The sequence below is a fragment of the Semicossyphus pulcher genome, unplaced genomic scaffold (assembly GCF_022749685.1).
Source record: "Semicossyphus pulcher isolate SPU_LCO1_2020_fin unplaced genomic scaffold, fSemPul1.0.p SCAF_15, whole genome shotgun sequence".
NCBI lineage: Eukaryota > Metazoa > Chordata > Actinopteri > Labriformes > Labridae > Semicossyphus > Semicossyphus pulcher.
Window position 1 is genome coordinate 29,679,969 of NW_027211659.1, and position 16,127 is coordinate 29,696,095.

The 16,127-nt window shown below is 41.9% G+C and overlaps 1 protein-coding gene across 1 annotated transcript; it reads left to right on the forward strand.

Annotated features, from left to right (window-relative positions):
- Positions 1-2,596: 2,596 nt before the first annotated feature.
- Positions 2,597-3,899, forward strand: LOC138592054 (uncharacterized; the record flags this gene model as incomplete). Its single annotated transcript, XM_069662662.1, has 2 exons — positions 2,597-3,703; positions 3,885-3,899. Coding segments are annotated over 2 exons (1,122 nt in total), but the record flags the coding sequence as incomplete, so codon positions are not given.
- Between the last annotated feature and the right edge of the window lie 12,228 nt (positions 3,900-16,127).

Below are 16,127 nucleotides of genomic sequence, written 5' to 3' on the forward strand. Positions count from 1 at the left end.
TGTGTTACATATATAACATGTGTATTACATAACATGTGTATTACATATATAACATGTGTATTACATATAAGACGTGTGTATTATATATATAACGTTTATTAAATAACGTGTATTACATACATAACGTGTGTATTACATATATAACATGTGTATTACATATAAGACGTGTGTATTATATATAACATGTGTATTACATATATAACATGTGTATTACATATAAGAAGTGTGTATTACATATATAAAATGTGTATTACATATAAGACGTGTGTATTACATATATAACATGTGTATTACATAACGTGTGTATTACATATATAACATGTGTATTACATATAAGACGTGTGTATTACATAACATGTGTGTATTACATATATAACATGTGTATTACATATAAGACGTGTGTATTACATAACATGTGTGTATTACATACATAACATGTGTATTACATATATAACATGTGTATTACATATATAACATGTGTATTACATATAAGACGTGTGTATTACATATATAATGTGTCAGTAGTCACAATGGTCAGCAGTTTACTGACATGCAATACCTCTGGTTGAATCTCTCATCAGATAAATAGAAATTCCCATCATGCCAGTTTGTGTGTGACTGTTGATGACATCATCAGGTGAATACTGGCAGCAGAGTGCTTTTTTTACCTTTTAAATCGGGCATTAGTGTAAAAATAAAAGCCTCTTACTGCCTGGAATGAAAATCCTCTGCGTGTTAGAGCCGCGGCCAGCAGACTGTGTTCAGGTATCAGTTCAGCTTCGGGGCATAATGGTGGTAATGGTGGTGACAGTGGTGCTGATGGTGGTGATGGTGAAACATGTTTGACACAGTCTCTTGGCATGCTCACTGATTGATTAAAGAGCTCAGTGTTTATCTGGGGAAGCCTGCAGGCAATGTTATGCTTTTATTTTGACGGGGAGGATAAATCCTGCATCTCTTCATCCACTCGGACAGATCTGTGAAACATATCAGCAGCAGGTCTGTGAGGTGAGCTCAGCTTAGGGCCTGACATGGTGTGTGTGTGTGTGTGTGTGTGTGTGTGTGTGTGTGTGTGTGTATTAGAAGCAGCAGCAGCAGATAAGCTGCAGCAGATGTGTTTGGGTGTTGACATTGTTTCTATTTGCAATCTGATAGATCAAAATGTTTCACTCCACTAATAGGCTTTTATTTTTGGACATTTTGGATTTACCCCCCCCCCCCCACACACACACACACACACACAGACACACAACACCCAGACCCCCCCTGGCTGTGGATGTAAGGATGTAAAGCCACTGATCACATGTAAAGGGGCAGACTGCAGTGTAACATGTCAGACCACCACGTCTCTTGTAAGCTGCAGATGTTGACTTTCTGTCTGTAACACGCCTCGTGTCTTTGATTGTTCTGAAGGAATCATGTTTTTCAGATCCACGTTTGGACTTCACAGGAAGCCCCCCCCACAGGAACCAGGTCTGAGCTGCGTGTTTAGGACTTTATCTGACAGGACCTGTCACTTATCTCCCTCTGTGACACTCTGACAGGAGTAACACATCCAGCTGTCACACAGAGGATCTTTGTCTGCAGTATTACATGAACTACAGCTCTCAGCACCGACTCTGAGTCTGTGTTATTACACCAAACTGTTACAACATGTGTTACAGCCAGACTTCACAGAAAGAACAACAAGCCATCACCAGAGGACACGACTCTGAACGACTGCAGAGACAGACAGCAGAAACACGGGAACCTGCTGAAACAGGAAACCTCACAGAAAACTCAGAAGTCAAAGACAGACAAGAGAACGTACAGCACATGTGAATAAAGTCTCTGATTGTTGTTTAAGAAAGTGTTTCAGCAGCAGACCGATGACGGACGCTCCTCTGGGAGTTTGTGTCAGTGCGTTGTCCAAACAGAGTCTGACCTTTGACCCCTGAGGATGCCAGGGCTGACCTCAGATCAGCTGACAGACAGGAAGCTGTGATCCAGTCAGATGTATCAAAGTAACAGTTCAGATTATCATTGCTGTAATATACCTGCTCCTCAGAGGAAGAACCCTGATCACCTCACCTGTTTCTGGGTCACATGACATTTGACCTTTAACCTCTCTGATTCATCAGTCATGACATCATGAGTTAACCTCACACAATGAAGGTGGAGCTCCTTGATGATTAATTTCTTTGTCTCTGTAAGTGAAGCAGCCTCCTCCTCCTCCCCCTCCCTCCTCCACCTCGTCCTCCCCCTCTCCCCCTCTCCCCCTCCCTCCCCCTCTTCCTCCTCCTCCTCCTCGTCCTCCCCTTCCACCCCCTCCTCCTCCTCCTCTGCCTCATCCTCCCACTCTCCCTCCCCCTCTTCCTCCTGCTCCTCCTCCTCTGCCTCATCCTCCCCCTCTTCCTCCTCCTCCTGCTCCTCATCCTCCTCCCACTCTCCCTCCCCCTCTTCCTCCTGCTCCTCCTCCTCTGCCTCATCCTCCCCCTCTTCCACCCCCTCCTCCTCCTCCTCATCCTCCCACTCTCCCTCCCCCTCTTCCTCCTCCTCCTCCTCCTCTGCCTCATCCTCCCACTCTCCCTCCCCCTCTTCTTCCTCCTCCTCCTCCTCCTCTGCCTCATCCTCCCCCTCTTCCTCCTCCTCCTCTGCCTCCTCCTCCTCCTCCTCCTCCTTGTCCTCCCTCTCTTCCTCCTCCTCCTCCTCCTCTGCCTCATCCTCCCCCTCTTCCTCCTCCTCCTCCTCCTCCTCCTCTTCCTTGTCCTCCCCCTCTTCCTCCTGCTCCTCCTCCTCTGCCTCATCCTCCCCCTCTTCCTCCTCCTCCTCCTCCTCTGCCTCCTCCTCCTCCTCCCCCTCTTCCTCCTGTTCCTCCTCCTCCTCCTCCTTGTCCTCCCCCTCTCCCCCTCCCTCCCCGTCTTCCTCCTCCTCCTCCTTGTCCTCCCCTTCTACCCCCTCCTCCTCCTCCTCTGCCTCATCCTCCCACTCTCCCTCCCCCTCTTCCTCCTGCTCCTCTTCCTCTGCCTCCTCCTCCTCCTCCTCCTTGTCTTCTCCCTCTTCCTCCTCCTCTTCTGCCTCATCCTCCCCCTCTTCCTCCTCCTCCTCTGCCTCCTCCTCCTCCTTGTCCTCCCCCTCTTCCTCCTGCTCCTCCTCCTCCTCTGCCTCCTCCTCCTCCTCCCCCTCTTCCTCCTTCTCCTCCTTCTCCTCCTCCTCTGCCTCCTCCTCCTCCTTGTCCTCCCCCTCTTCCTCCTGCTCCTCCTCCTCCTCTGCCTCATCCTCCCCCTCTTCCTCCTCCTCCTCTGCCTCCTCCTCCTCATCCCCCTCTTCCTCCTCCTCCTCCTCCTCCTCTGCCTCCTTCTCCTCCTCCTCCTCCTCTGCCTCATCCTCCCACTCTTCCTCCTGCTCCTCCTCCTCTGCCTCATCCTCCCCCTCTTCCTCCTCCTCCTCTGCCTCCTCCTCCTCCCACTCTCCCTCCTCCTCCTCCTCTGCCTCATCCTCCCCCTCTTCCTCCTGCTCCTCCTCCTCCTCTGCCTCATCCTCCCCCTCTTCCTCCTCCTGCTCCTCCTCTGCCTCATCCTCCCCCTCTTCCTCCTCCTCCTCTGCCTCCTCCTCCTCCCACTCTCCCTCCTCCTCCTCCTCTGCCTCATCCTCCCCCTCTTCCTCCTGCTCCTCCTCCTCCTCTGCCTCATCCTCCCCCTCTTCCTCCTCCTGCTCCTCCTCTGCCTCATCCTCCCCCTCTTCCTCCTCCTCCTGCTCCTCATCCTCCTCCCACTCTCCCTCCCCCTCTTCCTCCTCCTCCTCCTCCTCTGCCTCCTTCTCCTTCTCCTCCTCCTCCTTGTCCTCCCCCTCTTCCTCCACCTGTCAGCAGAATTATTCATAAACACAGACTCTCTGTCATCCAGCTGATGAACCAGTGAAGCTGCCTGCTGCATTCATGAGCCTGTCGCTGTGTAGGATTATTCAGCATCACTAAATCATCCAGAATAATTGCTTCTGAATATTTTACACAGAAATATCTATTAGATGTCCTTACTTGTTTCTAAAATCTAATTTCATAATAAAGGTACAGACGCTCTGTGGCAGCTCATCATGACCGTCAAATACCTCATAATCACCATGGTTACACATAAATAACAGGAAACAGACTCAGCATCCAGCTGCAGGAAACAGTCGGTTAGTCTCAGAGTGATCCAGAGGTCAGAGACACAAAGAAGACCTGAAGACCATAAACACACTCTGAGTAAAGTTTAACCCTAAACAAACAGAGGGGGCGCTCTCCTTGTCTCACTGTCAGACCATCAGGTGTGTAGAGCTGTCTCACTGTCAGACCATCAGGTGTGTGTAGAGCTGTCTCACTGTCAGACCATCAGGTGTGTGTAGAGCTGTCTCACTGTCAGACCATCAGGTGTGTGTAGAGCTGTCTCACTGTCAGACCATCAGGTGTGTGTAAAGCTGTCTCACTGTCAGACCATCAGGTGTGTGTAGAGCTGTCTCACTGTCAGACCATCAGGTGTGTGTAAAGCTGTCTCACTGTCAGACCATCGGGTGTGTGTAGAGCTGTCTCACTGTCAGACCATCGGGTGTGTGTAGAGCTGTCTCACTGTCAGACCATCAGGTGTGTGTAGAGCTGTCTCACTGTCAGACATCTTCCAGCTTTCCTCAAACAAACGAACATACGAGCAGTTTCACTCACGTTAAGTGTCAGCCAAGACTTACTGATGTTAATGTGTCTGCCACTTCATGTCTGTCTTTACCATGAACAAAGAAGACGGTGTCATCTGCAAACATTTGGGTTTCGACTTCAGGGAATAGTGGCAGCTCGTTCACGTATAAACTAATGAAAGAGGCCCTAACACCGAGCCTTGCGGGACACCAACAGAGCAATCAACAAACGATGAAGACAGGTTTCCAGCTGTGGTACATACTGTGGGTAACATACTGATGGTCTATAGTTCACCACATCAGTTGCTTCTCCTGTCTTAAAAATAGGAACTACAACTGCAGACTTCTGTCTGATGCAGATTTTCCTGAGGGACTTACCCAGAGTTCATAGCGAACTTGATGACTTATACACAGTGGTGTAATGTAACAAGGTAAAAGTACTTTGTTACAGTACTTAAGTATTTACTTTTTACTCATTTCTGACAAATTCTACTTTTCCTCCGATACATTTCCTGAAGAATCTCGTTACTCGTTACTTTGGTTGGTGTAATGAGTGTGGATTTTTAACTGAAAATACAGCTTTAAATGAACAGAAACTGAGAGGTTAAACACTGATGGTGGCAGTAAAGCAACATCGTGGACACCAAATGGTGTAAAAACCTGGAAGAAGAAGAAGATCGTTAACTTCCCTGCCTTCTCCTGTGCTCCACCCGGTGCAGCGTCACTTTGCCTGCCCTTTGCCGATCTCTTTCTCTCTCTCGTTTAACCACTCATACAACCCCGCCCCCCTGACCCCCGACACAAGTTACAGCGGGAGGACAGGAGAGAAGTCGCAGCGATCATATCACTGCAGAAATAAACAGTCTCTCCTGATTGTTCGAAAACAGTCGGAGTAAGAAGACCCTGAAGGCACTTCTCGAAAGAGGTCGACTAATACGTTTCTGCACGTTTCTCTTCATCATGATAGAAGGTGCTGTTGTTTAATTAGCACACAATTACTGTGATCACACAGCATGCATTAATGTGAGTCTGTGAGTCAGACACACAGACAGGCAGGCAGACAGGAAGACAGGCAGACAGACAGATGTAGTTCAATAGTTCAAATAGTTTATTTCAAACCAATCAGACGAAACAAATACCAACCAACAACATAACAAAGACATTACAACAACAAACAAACAAAAACAAACAAATAAAAATAACACCAAACAATACAACCACCATGGTTTGAAATGGGGATGGAAGAAGCAGAGCTTATCTATATCCAACCCCAGTCATCACAAATAAATAACCAATACAACAAAAACGAACCCACACTTAACTTGCTCTCTACAACCCTCTTTCCCAAGCTTCTCATTTCCCCTCTTCCTTGTTATACCTTTCTAATACTCCTTTTCTGAATTTGCGTTTAAATTGATATAGATTTTTACTGGATTTAACCTCAACATCTAGACCATTCCATAACTTAACCCCGCAAACTGAAATACACATACTTTTCAGTGTTGTTCTTGGACTTTGTTGCTGTAAATTAAAAATGCCTCTTAAATTATATTTTTTACAACCCTCCCTCTCATAAAAAGAGTTTTGGATGTTGTATGGTAAAAGGTTATTTTTTGCCTTGTAAATTATTTGTGCTGTTTTGAATTTTACCAGATCCTGAAACTTCAATGCAGATGTTTTCAAAAACAGTGGATTAGTATGATCATTGTATCTCGTATTATGAACGAGTCTCATGGCTCTTTTCTGTAGTATGCACAGAGGGAGCAGATTGGTTTTGTAGATGATCATAGAGAGAGGAGAGAGAGAGCAGCAGCAGATGAAGAGAGGAAAACAGCAGACACGCCTCATGCATGTATCTGAATGTGTGATTTTATTTAAACTCTTTGTAATATTACAATAAACTTATGGTAACATAAATGCATAAACCTATTCTCCAGCTCTAATCATGAAATGTTTAATAATAGCAGCTGCGCATCAAATGTGAGGGACACACCTCGAATGATTGTTCATGATGAAGACGTGTTCTGGATGTAAATAAGGGCCCAGATAATAAACAGCATCAAAACAGAGGCTGATTGTCCTAAAAATAAAACTGTAATGAACTTTAATGTCTGTCTGACTTTTGATACTCTGTTAATATGTAAACACTGTACTGTAAGACTCACACACACAAACAGGAGGTCGGCTTGTATTCTTATTAGATTTAATGGTGCATCAAAACTCACAAACATGAAGAAAATATAAACTGAGCACAATGTTTCACTACATGACCAACAGACCCCCCTGGGGGCCTGACCCCCTGGTGCCCCCCCCAGAAGCTCTGTGGATGAACTGTGGTCCTGAAGGGCGACGCCCCCCAGCTGAGACACTAACTGGAGCAGGATCCAGCTCAGTGTGCAGCTTCTCCTGCAGCTTTAATGTTTCCACATCACAGAGAGTCAGCGAACCATCGAGCCATCATCCCTCATCAACCCAGAACTACAACTAAACTTTATGACTAATGAATACAAACTCTGAACTTCAGATTATTAATGATATTCACTTTTATGGATATTAAATAGTGTTTACATCAGTAACCATGGAGACGCTGTATATGGGATAGGCTGTAGGAAATAAAGAACATTTAAATAAATAGTAAATAATCAATACAGAGCAAATCTAAACTGAAACACAAAAAGTGACATTTGGGTTCATAAAGTTATGATACCGTTACAGAGCTGTTTTCAACCTGTACAGGTGATGTGTTAATATTCCTGCTATTGATCGATTTAAGTATATTTATTCTGACTGGATATTATTCTTCGTGGTTCACAGAAACATACAAACCTACAAAAACGTAAGTCACTTGTCATGACCCGGCTCAAAGACATGACGAATACACGGGAATGCACAGTTTAACTAAAGAATGAAAATGTTTTATTACATAAGCACAAATAAACAATTCCTCTCAACCGTAAAATAAATGAACAGAAAGGCACCACGAGGAGCTGCGGGTGAACCCAACCCAACCCTGCCGAGCTGAGCCCGGTAGAACTGAGCAGAGGAGGAGAGAGGGAGCGCACGGATCGGTCTTATACCCCTGTGAGACTGGCCAGGTCTCGCAGCACCACCCAACAATGACCTGCAAGGACAAAGAAAGACACACCAACACCAAAAACAGAGAAACAGACAGCAGGCCCTACTGGCAGGAGGCCGTCACACCCCTCTCCATAAAAACAGGGTTCCAACCCCGGATCCACGTGCAGTTGCCCTTAACACAAATTTAACAAGGCTAACTAAAGCCTAATATTACTTAACAATAACTTTTAAAGAAACAAGAATGGAAGTCAATCTACCTTTTCCCTTCTTCGTCTTCTTTTTTAACATCTGCATACATGTTACATATTTTTATCCAACAGTGAAAATATCAACTCATCTGATGATTGTCATCCGTTCCTCCACCTCTACTTGTGACCAACTTCCTCCCACCTCAGCAACCTGGTACCAGTTGAAGCACTCTGACAAGTCTGCTTTCTCTGACTCGGTTAAATGTCCTAACAGGACATGCAGCTGTAGCAGGGATTCAGAGTTTTTAAGACGACCTTGCAGAACAGCAGGATCAACACAAGGTAACTCATCCTCTACCTCAATGGACACAAACTGTGAAAAATGGACCGTGGACACCCTCCCCACCGAACACGCAGGGAGCCCAGGCTCTGAAGAGCCCTGGACAGAGTTACTTGAACCTGAAACACAATCATAATAAGGTTTTAACAGATTAACATGGCACAACTGATTACCTCGCCTACACTCAGGCATGGCTATCATTTAGTTATGTTCAGATACTCTTTTTGTTACTTTGTATGGTCCAGCGTACTTCGCCTGAAACGGGGAGGTAACCACTGGTAATAAAGCTCGAACTTGGTCCCCCAGCACCACCCACCAATGACCTGCAAGGACAGAGACACACCAACACCGAAAGCAGAGAAAAAGACCGCAGGCCCTACTGGCAGGAGGCCGTCACAAACTGTTGCAACATACAGTTACTCAGACAGTTCATGAATTATGTTCTAAATTAGAGTGAACGAGGACCTCAGTGTGACAGAGGACCTTGGTGTGATTTTGTGCAGTGTTAAGAGGACCTCAGTGACACGAGGACCTCAGTGATACGAGGACCTAAATGTGATCGAGGACCTCATTGTGACACGAAGACCTCAGTGTGACCGAGGACCTTGGTGTGATTTTGTGCAGTGTTAAGAGGACCTCAGTGATACGAGGACCTAAATGTGATCGAGGACCTCATTGTGACACGAAGACCTCAGTGTGACCGAGGACCTTGGTGTGATTTTGTGCAGTGTTAAGAGGACCTCAGTGACACGAGGACCTCTGTGATACGAGGACCTAAATGTGATCGAGGACCTCATTGTGACACGAGGACCTCAGTGTGACCGAGGACCTTGGTGTGATTTTGTGCAGTGTTAAGAGGACCTCAGTGATACGAGGACCTAAATGTGATCGAGGACCTCATTGTGACACGAGGAACTCAGTGTGAAAGGAGGACCTCAGTGTGAAAGGAGGACCTCAGTGTGATCGAGGAACTCAGTGTGACTGTGCAGCCTTTTGAGCCTCCTCTGATTGTTTAGACATAGAGTTGATCACTGTACACTCTCCTGCTGCCCACACAGCCTCCCTGTTGTGGCTCTCACTCTCCAGGAGGAGACAAACAAATGTGTTTTTCAGCTGTGAACAGATAAAGATTTGATCGCCGGCTCCCCGAGGAGGAGATTTAGACTGAAAGGAGAATCGGGGACAGATCTGAATGTGCATTTGATTTCATAAAGTACACTGAGCTGCTTGTTGAGCTCCAGATGTGCTGAGTTCAGGCTCAGTCAATCAATGACGCCCTGTTCGCCTTGTTCCCCACACACTGAGGGGCCCTGAGTCCACCTCAGCCCAGCCCGGGGGTGGGGTGGGGGGCAGGTCGGAAAGGCTGTGGGTCCTGCAGGGCGGCGTTATCATCGGGACTCTGCCAGTCAGGTCACAGGAGACAAACCTCTGAAAAATGACTGATAAATAAGTGAGACAAAAGGGGAAATTAAAAAAGATCTCTTATTCAAGCACTGCACTTTGGATCCATCTTACTACACTACTTTTATTCTCTGCAACTTCATACTTACACTGCATTGTGTTTGTTTCAGTCTGAAACATGAGACCTAGCTTTGTGTTCTGACGATTGTTCACAACTTTTACCCTTTGAAATGGCCTTTTTGTTATCTAATTTTGTACTTTTTTATATATATATATATATCGATAGATATATATATTTTGATCTTTATTTTTTACCCTCTGTGTGCTGATTCTTTCCTATTGTATTGTACTGTATAAGCTGCTGGAGACTGAATTTCCCAGAGGGAGTCATCCCAAAGGGATCAATAAAGTTGAGTCTAAGTCTAAGTCTAAGTCTAAAATACTGCAACATCTGCAGGAGATTTTAGGCGCAAATATCCTCAAAGACGTTTTTATGATTGTCCTAATACAGCCACTAACTGTCCTTTCTGCAGTCAGGTCTTACCTGAGTTTTACTTTTTTTCTGTCCACATGTTACAGTTTGTTTCTCCCAGTATCCTGGGTTGTACTTTCTTTTTTATTTCTCAGGATTTTTCCACACAGAGTTCAGCTCTACATTCATATGAATATTTTGCAGTTTAATTTGGGTAAAATTATTCATAACAGCCTAGTGCTGTTTCAGTAGAAACAGGGTCCAGATTCCCTTCAGCATTTCTGCAGTTGAGCCTCATACAGGCTAACATGTTTTATCCTGTTCACTGTTTTATATGTGCATAAGTCTGCATGTATGTGAGTCTGTTTCACACCTTCTGACCGAATCGCTGTAGGTGTCACACGCTGATCAATAACACGCTCATTAATCCTTCATCAAGTATTATGGGTTAGGGTTAGTAGTAGTATTTAGATTTATTATGAACCAAACACACATTATTGTCTCTGATTCAAAACCCCAATATAATGTACAACTAAACACAATAATGTTCACACGTTTGTTTCAGTCTGTTGATTATTAATGTAGTAACTTTCATACAATATGTCTTTGATAATAAAGATGTGTCATACAGCTTCATTAAGAAACTGTGATAAATATTTGTGCATATTATTATATATACATACACAAAAATATGTACATATGTATATATTTAATCTTGTGGGTATAAAACAACAAAAAAATTACACTGTTCCTTATTTGAGTGACACTTTGATAAAAGCATTTGCTGCATGAGTAAATGTTGATGTATTTCAGAATGTGTCTCCAGATTTTCTTTCTATAATTTTAAAGTTTGAGCTTTGTGTCTTACAGTCAGTGATGTATAGTGACGTACAGGGATATATAGTGATGTAAAGTGAGGTACAGTGATGTATAGTGACGTACAGGGATGTATAGTGATGTGAAGTGATGTATAGTGATGTATAGTGACGTACAGGGATATATAGTGATGTAAAGTGAGGTACAGTGATGTACAGGGATATATAGTGATGTAAAGTGAGGTACAGTGATGTATAGTGAGGTACAGTGATGTATAGTGGTGTATAGTGATGTATAGTGAGGTACAGTGATGTATAGTGATGTAAAGTGATGTATAGTGATATATAGTGATGTATAGTGACATACAGGGATGTATAGTGATGTATAGTGACGTATAGTGACGTACAGGGATGTATAGTGATGTATAGTGAGGTACAGTGATGTATAGTGATGTAAAGTGATGTATAGTAATGTATAGTGATGTACAGGGATGTATAGTGATGTATAGTGAGGTACAGTGATGTATAGTGATGTAAAGTGATGTATAGTAATGTATAGTGATGTATAGTGACGTACAGGGATGTATAGTGATGTATAGTGATGTATAGTGAGGTACAGTGACGTACAGGGATATATAGTGATGTAAAGTGAGTTACAGTGATGTATAGTAATGTATAGTGATGTAAAGTGATGTATAGTGATGTAAAGTGAGGTACAGGGATGTAAAGTGATGCATAGTGATGTATAGTGATGTAAAGTGATGTATAGTGAGGTACAGTGATGTATAGTGATGTAAAGTGACGTACAGGGATATATAGTGATGTAAAGTGAGTTACAGTGATGTATAGTGATGTAAAGTGATGTATAGTGATGTAAAGTGAGGTACAGGGATGTAAAGTGATGCATAGTGATGTATGGTGATGTAAAGTGATGCATAGTGATGTATAGTGATGTATAGTGACGTACAGGGATGTATAGTGATGTAAAGTGATGTATAGTAATGTATAGTGATGTATAGTGATGTAAAGTGATGCATAGTAATGTATAGTGATGTAAAGTGATGTATAGTGAGGTACAGGGATGTAAAGTGATGTATAGTGACGTACAGGGATGTATAGTGACGTACAGGGATGTATAGTGATGTAAAGTCATGTATAGTGACGTACAGGGATATATAGTGATGTAAAGTGAGGTACAGTGACGTATAGTGATGTATAGTGACGTACAGGGATATATAGTGATGTATAGTGAGGTACAGGGATGTATAGTGATGCATAGTGATGTAAAGTGACGTACAGGGATATATAGTGATGTAAAGTGAGTTACAGTGATGTATAGTGATGTATAGTGATGTAAAGTGAGGTACAGGGATGTAAAGTGATGCATAGTGATGTATGGTGATGTAAAGTGATGCATAGTGATGTATAGTGATGTATAGTGACGTACAGGGATGTATAGTGATGTAAAGTGATGTATAGTAATGTATAGTGATGTATAGTGATGTAAAGTGATGCATAGTAATGTATAGTGATGTAAAGTGATGTATAGTGAGGTACAGGGATGTAAAGTGATGTATAGTGATGTATGGTGATGTAAAGTGATGCATAGTGATGTATAGTGATGTATAGTGACGTACAGGGATGTATAGTGACGTACAGGGATGTATAGTGATGTAAAGTCATGTATAGTGACGTACAGGGATATATAGTGATGTAAAGTGATGTATAGTAATGTATAGTGATGTATAGTGACGTACAGGGATGTATAGTGATGTACAGGGATGTATAGTGATGTATAGTGACGTACAGGGATGTACAGGGATGTATAGTGATGTACAGTGATGTATAGTGACGTACAGGGATGTACAGGGATGTATAGTGACGTACAGGGATGTACAGGGATGTATAGTGATGTATAGTGACGTACAGGGATGTACAGGGATGTATAGTGATGTATAGTGACGTACAGGGATGTATAGTGATGTATAGTGACGTACAGTGATGTATGGTGACATACAGTGATGAATAGTGACGTACAGTGATGTAAAGTGACGTATAGTGCTGTAGAGTGACATACAGTGCTGTATAGTGACGTACGGTGCTGCATAGTGACATACAGTGATGTATAGGGACGTATAGTGATATAAAGTGACGTATAGTGCTGTAGAGTGACATACAGTGATGTATAGTGCTGTAAAGTGAGGTACAGGGATGTAAAATGACATACAGTGATGTAGAGTGATGTAAAGTGACGTATAGTGACATATAGTGATCTAAAGTGACTTATAGTGACGTATAGTGCTGTATAGTGACATATAGTGCTGTATAGTGACGTATAGTGATGTATAGTGACGTACAGTGCTGTATAGTGACATACAGTGATGTATAGTGACGTATAGTGATGTAAAGTGACGTAAAGTGACTTATAGTGACATAGAGTGCTGTAGAGTGACATACAGTGATGTATAGTGATGTAAAGTGACGTATAGTGACATAGAGTGCTGTATAGTGACATACAATGATGTATAGTGATGTAAAGTGACTTATAGTGACATAGAGTGCTGTAGAGTGACATACAGTGATGTATAGTGATGTATAGTGACATATAGTGCTGTATAGTGATGTATAGTGATGTATAGTTATGTATACTGATTTATAGCTATTTATAGTGACATCAAGTGACGTATAGTGACGTAAAGTTACGTACAGTGCTGTAAAGTGACAAACAGTAATGTATACTGATGTATAGTGATGTAAAGCGACATATAGTGACGTACAGTGCTGTATAGTGACATACAGTGATGTATAGTGATGTATAGTGACGTATAGTGATGTATAGTGACATACGGTGCTGTATAGTGACATACAGTGATGTAAAGTGATGTATAGTGACGTATAGTGATGTAAAGTAATATATAATGCTGTATAGTTACGTATAGTGATGTATAGTTATGCATACTGATTTATAGCTATTTATAGTGACATCAAGTGACGTATAGTGATGTAAAGTGACGTACAGTGATGTATAGTGATGTATAGTGATGTATTGTGACATATAGTTATGTATACTGATTTATAGCTATTTATAGTGACATCAAGTGACGTATAGTGACGTAAAGTTACGTACAGTGCTGTAAAGTGACAAACAGTAATGTATACTGATGTATAGTGATGTAAAGCGACATATAGTGACGTACAGTGCTGTATAGTGACATACAGTGATGTATAGTGATGTATAGTGACGTATAGTGATGTATAGTGACATACGGTGCTGTATAGTGACATACAGTGATGTAAAGTGATGTATAGTGACGTATAGTGATGTAAAGTAATATATAATGCTGTATAGTTACGTATAGTGATGTATAGTTATGCATACTGATTTATAGCTATTTATAGTGACATCAAGTGACGTATAGTGATGTAAAGTGACGTACAGTGCTGTATAATGACATACAGTGATGTATTGTGACATATAGTTATGTAAAGTGACGTATAGTGCTGTATAGTGACAAACAGTGATGTATAGTGATGTATAGTGACGTACAGTGATGTATAGTGATGTATAGTGGCGTATAGTGCTGTATAGTTACGTATAGTGATGTATAGTGATGTAAAGTAATATATAATGCTGTATAGTTACGTATAGTGATGTATAGTGATGTATACTGATTTATAGCTATTTATAGTGACATCAAGTGACGTATAGTGATGTAAAGTGACGTATAGTGATGTATAGTGACGTATAGTGCTGTATAGTGACATACAGTGATGTATAGTGATGTAAAGTGATGTATAGTGACGTACAGTGATGTATAGTGATGTAAAGTGACGTATAGTGCTGTATAGTGATGTATAGTGACATATAGTGATGTATAGTGACATACAGTGCTGTATAGTGATGTAAAGTGACGTATAGTGCTGTATAGTGATGTATAGTGACATATAGTGATGTAAAGTTACGTATAGCGACGTACAGTGCTGTATAGTGACATATAATGCTGTATAGTGATGTATAGTGACGTACAGTGCTGTAAAGTGACATACAGTGATGTATAGTGATGTAAAGTGACGTATAGTGATGTATAGTGATGTAAAGTCACGTATAGTGCTATATAGTGATGTATAATGATGTATAGTGATGTATAGTGACGTACAGTGCTGTATAGTGACATCAAGTGAGGTATAGTGATGTAAAGTGACGTACAGTGCTGTAAAGTGACAAACAGTGATGTATATTGATGTATAGTGATGTAAAGTGACGTATAGTGATGTAAAGTGACATATAGTGATGTAAAGTGACGTAAAGTGACGTATAGTGATGTAAAGTGACATATAGTGCTGTATAGTGATGTAAAGTGACGTATAGTGATGTAAAGTGACATATAGTGCTGTATAGTGACGTATAGTGATGTATAGTGACGTATAGTGATGTAAAGTGACGTATAGTGATGTATAGTGATGTAAAGTCACGTATAGTGCTATATAGTGATGTATAATGATGTATAGTGATGTATAGTGATGTATAGTGACGTACAGTGCTGTATAGTGACATCAAGTGAGGTATAGTGATGTAAAGTGACGTACAGTGCTGTAAAGTGACAAACAGTGATGTATATTGATGTATAGTGATGTAAAGTGACGTATAGTGATGTAAAGTGACATATAGTGATGTAAAGTGACGTAAAGTGACGTATAGTGATGTAAAGTGACATATAGTGATGTATAGTGATGTAAAGTGACGTATAGTGATGTAAAGTGACATATAGTGATGTATAGTGATGTAAAGTGACGTATAGTGATGTATAGTGATGTAAAGTGACGTAAAGTGACGTATAGTGATGTATATTGATGTAAAGTGATGTTTAGTCATGTGTAGTTATATCAACTGATGTATAGCAATTTATAGTGACATAAAGTGATATATAAATATGTATAGTAATGTAAAGTGACGTAACTGTAACTTTTTGTTCCCAAAGTGTAAACTGAAATGTGATTTAGGTTTTATGCCCCTGCAACATGAAACCATCTTTAGACTGACCTTTAACGTGTCATTGCTATCTTCCATCCAGCATAGTCGTCCTTTTCATGCCCAGCACCCACGTTGTGTAAATAGCACTGCAGATACAGTGAAAAAACGTTGTTTAAGGGACAGACTGCAAGCTTTGGTTTCCCTCGTCTCCTTAAAT